The sequence below is a fragment of the Gorilla gorilla genome, chromosome 9 (assembly GCF_029281585.2).
Source record: "Gorilla gorilla gorilla isolate KB3781 chromosome 9, NHGRI_mGorGor1-v2.1_pri, whole genome shotgun sequence".
Lineage (NCBI taxonomy): Eukaryota > Metazoa > Chordata > Mammalia > Primates > Hominidae > Gorilla > Gorilla gorilla.
The window spans coordinates 85,285,991-85,298,008 of NC_073233.2; the positions used below are offsets into that span (position 1 = coordinate 85,285,991).

At 39.4% G+C, this 12,018-nt stretch overlaps 1 protein-coding gene across 11 annotated transcripts in view; it reads right to left on the reverse strand.

Moving 5' to 3' along the window:
• PAK1 (p21 (RAC1) activated kinase 1) overlaps nucleotides 1–12,018 on the reverse strand; it is a 151,833-nt gene that overhangs the window by 69,340 nt on the left and 70,475 nt on the right. For 7 of the 11 annotated variants that reach the window (XM_019037331.4, XM_055356869.2, XM_063693407.1 and 4 more), the window contains exon 2: nucleotides 1,083–1,293. In XM_019037331.4, the coding sequence (XP_018892876.1) occupies nucleotides 1,083–1,272 (190 nt within the window). In that variant the 5' untranslated portion in view covers nucleotides 1,273–1,293. Of the gene's footprint in view, nucleotides 1–1,082; nucleotides 1,294–5,809; nucleotides 5,943–12,018 lie in introns of those variants that run through there. The other 4 variants (XM_055356867.2, XM_063693409.1, XM_063693404.1 and 1 more) reach the window with 2 other exon arrangements.

Consider the following 12,018-nt stretch of genomic DNA (forward strand, 5'->3'; position numbering starts at 1 on the left):
ATCAACAAAGGAGTAAAGAGACAGAGACAAAGGAGTAAAGAGACAGAGAACTAACATTCAAATACCTTCTGTGTGGAAGGTACTCTATTAGGAACTTTGTATGTAGTCTTCACAACAACCCTATGAAATGATATCTCACTTTTAAAATAGGAAACTAAATAAAGGTCAAAGCAGTTAACTGACATGCCTAAGATCAGAAAGCTGGTAAGTGGTGACCCAGCTCCATCTAAACCAGAAGCTCATGGTAACTACTTACACACGGAAAGCCAGTATCTTTAGCATGCCATAAGAACAGGGCCCACAAATATAAGGAGAACTTTACTTCAGAGCAACAGCCACTTAAATCAACATTTTCGGTACCAAACAAAAGTCATCTTTTGTTGTGGACACCAAAACCTTTATTTTACAACCTTGTCTATGAGGATCTTGGTGACTTTTTCATATACACTGTTAAATCAACAGTGTTAAAATCAGTGTTAAAATCACCACTATTCATCATATGGTTACTCTTCTATTAACAGAAGTTTTATCAATAAAAAGGAAATGAGGCTGCCCAGGATAATTTATTCATAGTAAACTCATGCTGAATGCTAGTTATCTCTGCATCCTTTTCTCAGCTGTTACTTGCCATTCTTACTGATATGTAGTCCCCAAACCTGAAAGTGGGACCAGGAAGCTGGAATAAAGAAAAGGCAATCAAGATTTTGGAAAGAAAACATTTCCAATTGAAACTAACTCGGGGGGAAAAAAAATTCCAAATAAAGACATTTCAATTTTTCTTACATTTTGTGGCTTCATAAACAGTTTAAGAATTTAAAAATAAATAAATCACTTCAGATTGTCCCAAATCTGGCAAGAGCATAATTATTCTCTTACAGTTTTGCTCAGATATAGTTAATAGAGTATAAAAATAGGTCTATTTTCCATTTTGCTTCAGCCACTGTAGGGAGAAAGGGAAATATTTAACCAGAAAGAAAACATTAAAGGAAAATTAAGTCAAAGACTACAGATCTTTTATCCAGGTTACCCAAAATAATTTTTTTAAAGCATACAAATGATGAGAAGAAAATCAAATACTATACTTTTATCTCCAGGTAAGATGGATCGGTAAAATCGGTCCTTCTTTTTCTTCTCCTCTGGGTTTGGAGGCAGAGGTTTAGAACCATGGTTTAGGGTTCCAGCATCTTTGCTGCCAGCTCCAATCATAGTGCTGGTATTTCTCATCGGAGGGGCTGGGGGTTTGTCTTGAATGTCTAGGCCGTTATTTGACATTGTCACCACCAGCAGCAGCTACTAGAATCAGAAATAAGAACAATATAACTCTTTTATTATTTTTGACCAAAAGGAAATACATGTTAAAAACTTGCAAAGAATCAAAATTATACAGCCCTTCCTTCAGGGTCTAGCTCAAGTCCTTCCACTGCACACCATGATATTGCTAACACTCACTGATGTAAATGCCTACTATATGCCAAGCACTAATGAAAAATCACAATATCTTGCTTTTCTTTGCATTCCCATTCTGAGACATTGCAAAGCACGGAAAACCATTACGATGTAGTTGAAAGCAGAAATTTGGCCTAGCAAAAACTAGTGTGAATCCCAGTACCACTTACTAACTTCAGAGAAATTCTTTAACCTCTTAGGTTTCATTTATTCATCTATGTGAAGATTAAATAAAACTGCTAACAGCATTCCACATAGTGAGTTCTCTGCCAACCTCTAATTTTATAACCTTAGACAAGTTACACTTTCCCTCTTGGGAATGGACTGTATCAAGGGTCAGCAAAGCTGCTGTTTTTGTAGATAGTTTTATTGGAACACAGCCACACCCATTCATTTATAAATTGTCTATGGCTTTTTTTTTTACCTGATGCTGGCAGAGTTCAGTAGTTGCAACAGAGATTGTATGTCCACAAACTTACATTATTTACTATCTTGCCCTTTACAGCAAAAGTTTGCTAACCCCTGAGACTATATAATCTCTCCAGTGTTTCCCTCCTCTGAAATTCTACCTTGTTCTTTAAAAGAGAGAGAGAGAGAGAGAGAGAGAGAGAGAGAGAGAGAGAGAGAGAGAGAGAGAGAGAGAGATGGGATTCTTGCTCTGTTACCCCAGGCTGGAGTGCAGTGGTACAATCATAGCTCACTGCAGCCTCAAACTCCAGGGCTCAAGAGATCCTCCCCACTCAGCCTCCAGAGTAGCTGGGACTACAGGCATGCGCCACCATGCCCATCTAATTTAAAAAATTTTTTTTAGAGACAAGAGTCTCCCTATGTTGCCCAGGCTGGTCTCAAACTCCAGGTCTCAATCAATCCTCCCACCTCAGTCTCCCAAGCAGCTGGAATTACAGGCGAGAGCCACTGTGCTTGGCTTTCTTCTTCTAAATATAAAATGGTCAATGCAGTAACCATCCTGTCCTATACGGTGCAGAATTTACTGGCAAAATCTCCACTACTTCTGAGAAACAGTAGAATAAAATCTAAAAGATAGGGGATAGGACAAGCGCGGTGGCTCATGCCTGTAATCCCAGCACTTTGGGAGGCCAAGGCAGGCGGATCACTTGAGGTCAGGAGTTTGAGACCAGCCTGGCCAACATGTTGAAACCCCCTCTCCACTAAAAATACAAAAATTAGCCAGGCGTGGTGGTGGGTGCCTGTAATCCCAGCCACTAGGGAGGCTGAGGCAGGAGAATCACCTGAACATGGGAGGCAAAGGCTGCAGTGAGCCAAGATCGCACCACTGTACTCCAGCCTGGGTGACAGAGGGAGACTCTGTCTCTAAATAAATAAATAAAGATGGTGGGGATTCCCTAACACATGTTATCAATAGTTTTAATGAAAATGTTATTATCTTAAATAAACGTCCTTGACATTGGATACATATGAATGTATCCAGAGTTAAAAATATTTCTCATTAGTCTTCCATGCTGCAGTAGAAATTATACATTTAACCATGACTATTTAAAATATAAGCTCTTTGGAGTTAAACACAACAGTGCTTTAGAGAATAATGGGTTCAAAAAACCAGCACAATAATTACCAAGAGCTTTTAGAAATATAGATATCCTGGCTTGGCCCCCATAAATTTTGATTTAGAACGGCTGAGTTAAGACCTAATTCTGTATTTTGAAAATTAGTGATCCCAATGCCAGTCAGATTTGAATACTACCGCTTTAGGCATCAATTACTTAAAATACTATCAATAAAATCTATAGGAGTTTTTTTTTTTTAACAATTTCTAATAAAGAACTGATCCCCCCACATCCAGCTTTTTCCTCAATCCTTTATCCAGGAGCTGTCAGTAACCTTAGAACATACTACTCTTCTACTTTTAAAACCCTTCACTGGCTGGGAGCAGTGGCTCACACCTGTAATCCCAGCACTTTGGGAGACCAAGGTGGGCAGATCACGAGGTCAAGAGATTGAGACCATCCTGGCCAACATGGTGAAACCCCATCTCTACTAAAATGCAAAAAATTAGCTGGGCATGGTGGTGCGCGCCTGTAGTCCCAGCTACTCAGGAGGCTGAGGGGGGAGAATTGCTTGAACCCGGGAGGCGGAGGTTGCAATGAGCTGAGATCACGCCACTGCATTCCAGCCTGGCAACAGAGCAAGACTCTGTCTCAAAAACAAAACAAAACAAAACAAAATACCCTTCATTGACATCTCAGGATAAAAGCTGATGTTTTTAGCTTGCTTTTAGAGGCCCTGTTATTTGACCAAATGCACCAATTAGCCTCATTTCTCACCACTACCACTCTAATTTCCCTTACACTCTATCCACACCCAACCTCTCCAACTTCTTCAAATATCCCATAGCTTTTACACTTCTATGCTTTTGTGCATGCTGATCCTTCTGCCTAGAATACCAATTTCCCTGTGCTTCAACTATGAATTCACTCATCCTTCAAGGCTTAATTCAATTGTTATTTCTTCCATGAACCCATTTGGAAATGTGTCCTCATCACTTCAAGAAGTTAGGTGCCCCCTCCTCCATATTCCCAAAGCAATGGGTAACTTTCCAGGTTATCCCTTTTATTACTGCTATTATAATTGTTTACAGGTATGTCTTCCCTGGGAGCCAGAATGTTCCTCAAATGTTGGGCCCAATTTTGTCATCTTTGCAATCCAACAATGCTTTATATAGTATCTAGCTCATAGTGAACTCAAATATTTTAATTAATCCAACTTTGCATAAAGATATATACCTTGCCTTTAGGAAGTTTAGTACCGATAAAATTCAAGGTCCTTCACTATCTGACATCGACCTGCCTTATCAACTAAGCCACTACACCTAGACACAGTCTAATTCAAACTAATTCAAACCTCAGAAATCTGTTCCACTGTACTTGTATTCTTATTTACTTATACACACACACAGACACACACACAAACACACACCCCAACGTGTTTCCTGTCAATGATTTCTCCCTTCTCTGACTGATAAAAATCTTACTCATCCATCAAGGCCAAACCCTAACCCCCACTTCTTTGCATAATTCATCCTGACCCACCTTTGGCAAACCAACTGCTCCTTCTCTTTTTGAACAAAAGAAATCAAGCAAGCAAGGACAATCTTGTTAATGCAGATTAACTCTGATGTGCTTTTTATCCATTTCTTCCAGTTTCTCTTCCCAGATTTACCTTTGTTTTCCCTCCCAACTGTAACTCAAGTCTCTCAGCTCCCCCAAGAGAACTTCTACTGTCTCAGCTCTCAAGTGTACCTTCCCACTCCAGGCTGCCAGTTCCAAAATTACACTCCCTGCAGCCATCTGATACCCTAGTCAAGTCCTTCCCTGCCTCCCAGGTCCTTCAACCAACAGCTTCACTGAATGTAACTCCATTTCAGGCCCACAGCCCACGATTATGCCAAGAAAGGTTTCACCAACCTTCCTGATACAGGTTTTTCTCCATTTCTCAGTCCTTTTACTATGTTTGGAGAATTCTGTGATAGATCTTCACTTTCAAAGAGATTCCATTATTACTTAAAGCCTAAAATATGCACTGGAATCTAATATTTCAATTCTTTTACTACATTCCAGCCTAGGTCATCCAGTCTATGCTTGAAAAGTTGCAATGACAGGAAATCTAAAATCTCCAAAGACTGTCTCTTCTATCTTCAGCCATCTCATTTAATGAGTTATCACTTATAATAAGCTCTTACACTGCATTGCAATAATTTGTTTACACATTTGCTTTCCCTTTCCCCCCTCTCCCCTGCTAGACATAGACTATAAACACATCAAGAACAAAGTTCATGTCCTATGTATTTCTCGATCTGCAACACCACGCCTGGCACAGAACAGGTAATCAATAAAGATTTGTTGAATAAACAAACGAATGAATAAACAAAGAAAAAACTTCCATCTGTTAGTACTAAATCTTGTATCTTAGAGCTATTCAGAAAAGACCACTATCTCTTCCCCAGACAGAACTTTAGATACCTGAAATACTCTTTTGAGACCTCCCAAATCTATTTTCTCAATGCCAAACATTTCCAGGACCTTCAACTATACTCACAGAACACAATTTTGTGCTTTCTTAATCACTTCCTTCTGAACTTACTTAACTTAAGGTTTCTATACTACTTTCCAGCTTCCCTGCAGCCCTCCAACAAGCCCTTTCTTATAGGTTCTCCACAAGTCTTTCCTCTTTTTACCCTCATTGATCCTCCAATGGTCATTTTGTATATCTACACTCATAATAATTAGCACATTTTAAAACCTGTACCATTTTAAACTTTGTTTACAGGAAAACAGGTCCAAAACAACAAACATGCTCAACTTTTGAATGAAGTGAGTAAACACACCTTAATCTTCTAATAGTCTCTGTAGACCAAAAGTTTGGAAGGATGAAAAACCAATGCCTCAGATGTGCTGCAATATAAAGCTAGGCATGAGGCCAACATTATAACAGCTCAGACAGCACCATTCTATCCATCCTGGACAACAAATGAATACAACAGACAGAGAGAAAGACAGAGCGATCACATTTTACCAATGCCCCAGAGGCTCAGGGAACCTAATAATTTATGAGCAACTAATTATATTGAAGCATTAATTATGAATCAACTGAATGACTCTATAATAAATGCAGGATCACTGTGAGGTTTCAAAAGGTAGGGCAATATTTTAAAAGATTACTGGAATTAAAGTCAGGAGACCCAGGTTTAAGTCCTGGCTCTGCAACTCATAAGCCATCGCCCCTGTAGAAGTCCCATCACCTATGACCTGTAATTTGATATTTCTCGCTATGCAGTCTCTAGACTTAATACTGGTCAAGAGGCAACCAAGGAGGGGAAGTGATTTGTGCCTCTTCTGAAGCATGCTATACAAGGCATAAAGATACAGTGCTACAGTAGAAAGACGGGAAAGAAAACACTTTTCAAGTAGCCACTGTGTGTAAGGTACTTTACATACTGAATCAAAGTAGACAGGGATTCAGAGAAGGAATGTGCTCACCAACAACTACCTCTTTCTACTCTTATTACCCTGGATTCCACAGTCACCGGTATAAAACAAAACCAAGTTAATCAACTATTTTAAGATGCACATAACATCAAAGCCAAAGGCTTCTTTGGAAGTCATCCAACCTGACTGCCTAATGTTACAGGTAGGAATACTGAAGTCCAGAGTGCAAGAGGAAATTACCTAAGATCACACAGCAATTTATAGGTAGAGTAGGGATAGAACCCTCTTTAAACTGATAGAAATTTTACTTATCCTTCCCAGCAAAACTCAAACCTCATCTTTAATTTTTAGTCTTTGTGGGCACATAGTAGTTGTATATATTTATGGAGTACATGAGATATTTTGGACACAGGCATGCAATGCAAAATAATCATATCATAGAGAATGGGGTATCCATCCCCTCAAGCATTTATCCTTTGTGTTACAAACAATCCAATTATAGTCTTTTAGTTATTTTTAAATATGCAATTGTTATTATTGATTACAGTCACCCTGCTGTGCTATCAAATAATAGGTCTTATTTATTCTTTTTATTTTTTTGTACCCATTAACCATCCCTCCCTTTCCACTAGCCCTCCACTACCCTTTCCAGCCACTGGTAACCATCCTTCTATTATCTATGTCCATTAGTTCAATTGTTTTGATTTTTAGATCCCACAAATAAGTGAGAACATGCGATGTGTATCTTTCTGTGCCTGGCTTATTTCACCTAACATAATGACCTCCAGTTCCATCCATGTTGTTGCAAATGACAGGATCTCATTCTTTTTGGTGGCTGAATAGTACTCCATTGTACATGTTCCATCCATGTTGTTGCAAATGACAGGATCTCATTCTTTTTTGTGGCTGAATAGTACTCCATTGTGCATATACACCACATTTTCTTTATCCTTTCATCTGTAAATAGACACTGTGATTGCTTCCAAATCTTAGCTATCTTGAACAGTGCTGCAACAAACAGGAGTGCAGATATCTCTTCAATATACCAATTTCCTTTCTTGTGGGTAGATACCCAGCCGTGGGATTGCTGGATCATACGATAGGTCTGTCTTTAGTTTTTTGTTTGTTTGTTTGTTTAATCAGACCTCATCTTTAAACTCTCTGCCAAAGGATTTTCCAACTATACTGTTCTTGAGGTAATTCTAGCCCCTTTGTGTTCCGCTACTTCTGATTTATGATTAGTTCAGTCAAATCTAGCCAATGGCAAATATTAAAATACTATTAGCACATTTAGGCTGGACTTGACTTTTACTAAAAGTCTACCATGAGCTAAGTGCCAGAAAAGATAAATGAATTCTTATTCCTCCAATCAAAAAAAATAAACACAGAATATGTAAGCAAACACATATGAAAGGTATGTACACCTTTTGCTGCAGTTGCAGGTTCTTCATTCAAGTGCAGTTCAAGTGCAGTTCAGCTTACATATAAAAATATATAAGGTGCTATGTATGCTAGAAACCAAGAATAAATAGATGAAGGAAGACAAATAGATAGGTAGATAGACAGATCATGAATAAAATATGACCTGACCCTAGAGGCTATCACCATCTAGTTAGCAGAAGGCGGAACCTAGAAAACCACAATGCCAGGCCAATTGTGAATAGTGCTGTAGAACAGTACAGACAGTAAAATGTCCAAACACACATGAAAGAAATGTTAAATTGAATTTGAGTGATCAGTGAGGTTTCAGAAAAGAGGTGGTATTAAGAGTAGCAGCTTAAAGAACAAATAGGTCAGACTAGTGGTCTTTAACTCTAGGCTATTAGAATCCCCTGTGAGCTGAAGTTAGGGTTTGGCCTTGATGGATGAGTAAGATTTTTATCAGTCAGAGAAGGGAGAAATCATTGACAGGAAACACGTTTTACACCACTGCTGAAGTTTTACACCAGTGCTGAAGTACTCAGGGAGAAGTATATTAATATCTGTAATTTATTTTCAAATGCATTTTTAAGAAATAAGATTAATTAACAGGGATATAACATAATATACATGTCAATATATAATGGATATGATAAAGTTAGTATATGAAAATGTTAATTGTAGGAGAATCTAGGTGGTGGGTACACAGGTACTCACTGTAAGATTCTTCCAATTTTTGAAATTTTACCTAATAAAATGTTGAGGAAAACATTAATGCTTGAACTCTACCCCTAGAGTCGCTGATTTAATTGGTCTGGAGTAGGTCCAGGCATTAGTATATAGTGCTTGGCCCAAAGAAAAGAGACAAAAAATGAGTGAATGATTTTCATGGAGAAAGATGATGGCAAATGCATCCAGACCACAGAATAACATAAATGTGAGAGTACAGTGTGGCAGAATGCAACATAAAGGACTAAAATGGGAGACTGAAAAAGTGGGACAGTGCAGATCACAGCAGGTCTTTTATGTTCTGCACCACGTAGAGCACTAGACAGAAAAATGGTCCATTCTAAGCAGCTCTAGAATTGTGCAATAAATGCCCCATGTTAAAAATAAAAGATGGGGCTTTTAATTAAAAAACAAGGTTGTGGAGAGATGACAATGAGAAAAGAGGTATTGCCTGGAGGAGGAGACCATCTGCTACCCATCTGCACTGAGGACTGAGTGATGCCTTGAGTTCATACAATGGGACTAAGCATCACAGAAGATAAACGAATTCTGGTGCTTAGTCCAAGTCACACAATGAGACCTGGAGTTTAAGAGAGTCTTCCACACTGCCTAAGAGAGTTGCTAAAATTCTAGAAACAGTTTCCACAGGAAACCTTCAGGATTAACCATTTTTACAACTAGGATTTAAGCATTATTTGGGGCTGTTTTAATAATCACTAACATTAGATCACACTTTGGAGTTTACTGAAAACTTGGAAATCTATTTGGTATCATATTTCTCATTCATCAGTGCAAATATTAATTCATCAGCTACTGTTTGACAAGCTATGCATGAAGTGCTGAAGACAGAACAGTAAACAAGTCAGAAGAAGAAGCAAAGCTTCAAAGATGCTGCCAGTCACCCAGGGTCATACAGCTAGTGGGCAGCAGAGGCAGGAACCTGAAATTAGGCCTGTGTGGTGATAGAACCACTACACCACACTACACTGCTGACTCTAGAGTCAAAGGAAAGGACTAGATAACCTCTAATATTAACTCGAGAAGAAGAAATAAAACCTGTTCCATATACTAATCACACTTTTTAGTCCAAACAGCCCACAGCAGCTGCAACTGGCATGACCAACACTCCATCCAGAACTGGGGAGTACTGTATGCCCTTGACGCCTGGTTATGAGAATCTGATCTTTAATTATATTGTGCCAGGAGGTTTTCTTTGGCAGGGGACTGGAATGCTGCAGTCTTGAATTTGCTGAGGGATGTCCTTCTAACATGTCAAAGATACTCCCACTATGCAGCCTGGCCACTTGCTCTGGTTTAGCAACAACTGCTAGAGCAACAGCGAGGAAAACTGTTGGCTGTTTCTGGGTGGTTAGGAAAGCTACTTTACTTTCTGATCTTCAGTTTCCTTTTACGTAAAACGCAAACAAGACTACCTACTTTATAAAGTTATCACGAGAATTAACAAGCATATATAAAAGCACCTAGCATGCTGCCTGGCACAAAATAAATGTTCAACAAATATTTGTTCCTTCCCCCACCTATCTTTTTAGTTTCATCTCTACTATTCCCTAAACATGTCATTCCAGCTCACTATGCTTTCATGTTCCTGCCTTTGCCTATGCTGTTTTCTCTGCCTAAAATGCCCCAACTTGTCTGCCAAGCAAACTCCTACTCATTCTTCAAGGCCCAACCTGACTCACTTCCCCTATGAAACCTTCACAGAAGCCCCTCACCTCTAACTTTCCCCCAAATTTAACAGATCCCACTACTTCTGCTCCCGAAATGTAATAGCATTCTATGTGTACTTCTATGCAACAATTTCCAAACTTCATTATATCAACCATAATCCATGCTTCTTGTCCTCACCAGGCCATGAATAACTCAAGGGAAAAAACTGAAGTTTGTTTAATCTCTATATCCCTAGGCTGAGCTGGTACACACTTGGTAATTAGCCAAGGTTCACTGACTAAGGCAGTCTGGGTTAGCAGAAAAAACACAGGACCTGAAAGGATCCTGAAGAATCAGCCAGTTTTATTTTTATAAAATAAACACCTTTATTTTATGGGAACCTGGAACCTATAGGGGTATGCAATTTACCTAAGATCACTAAATGAAAGAGTGATAAAAACATGGCTAGCTTCTGATTATTCTCTTGAAAACTCTCTTTCTACACTAATTATGTAATTTGAGACAGAATGAACAAGTGACTGTATCTGGGAGGCTTCCTACAATTAGAGAAGAATGAGAGGCAGCAAAGTGAAGTGGAAACGGCAGAGAAATTTAGAGTGAGAGACTGAAGTTCTCTTAGGCTGGCTCTGTACCTCTAATCCTCCCCACCCCCATCCACACCTACGCAACTTCCTCACTCCTACCACCTTGCAGACAGTCACTAGAGTTACTTCCAGAAACCAATATTTACAGGTCTTATAATCCTCTGCCTACCATCTTGGGAAATTCCTAATCTGCAACCCCAGTTGAGTTATTCCCAATAATTCAGGCAAAAATTGAAATTTAACCTTCAAACCTCCAAACCTCCCATTGGATGACCTGCCTTACAGGTTGAGGCCTGTAAGGCCTCATAAAGTTGAGGCCCTTACAATCGGAGAGCTGGAAGGAACCATGAAGGGGCCACTTCGTTCAACCTCCCAGGAAACAATGAAATCTATCGTACTGTCTCCTAGTTGGTTGACCTTCCAGCCAATCTCTGCCTGAACATGTCCTGATTTCCCACATTGCCACATGCTGCCTCAATGGAAAAGTTTATCTCAAAGTGTCAAAAACCATAGCATGAAAACGGGACAGTCCTCCCACCTCTAAAAGGTAATTAGGACTAAATCAATCAATCAGTCCTACAGTTTTCATTTACTTCAGTCATCCATGATCACTCAAACTCTCATCTCCAAACTTTTCTGTGAACCCTCTAACCTGACCAAATTCCCTCCCCCTATGGTGACTCTGGAACCCTTCCACTATTCCCTCTGGAACTTCTCATTTGCCACTGGCTACACTCTCGCTCCTTTACCTTAAAAGAAATCTGGCTATGCCCTGAAGAAGAGGCTTCTCTACAAGCCCTCTCAATTGGAAGCTGTTTTCCCTCTTACAGCCTACCTATCAGTGTAGTCCTTAATTTTCAGTGCCATTTCCAAACCATGTCTTTCTCTTCCTCTTGTAAAAACCTATATTTTCCTTTGAGTAGCTTCCACTGGCTGCTATCGCACATCTTTGCAGACTACTATTCACTTTCTGGTCACTCCCACTGAAAGGCTTTAGTTCCTGGTTCAATCTTCTTCTGAACCCCTCTAGTCATCATTCTAGGTGACTTCAACAGCCACAATGATGATCATGTCAACACCCTGGCCACTCCATTTTCTGACCTCCAGTCCAAGTTAGCCAATACTCTCATGATTACACCCAGGACCTTATCACCAAAATGTGCAACAATTCCAATATATAGAATGAA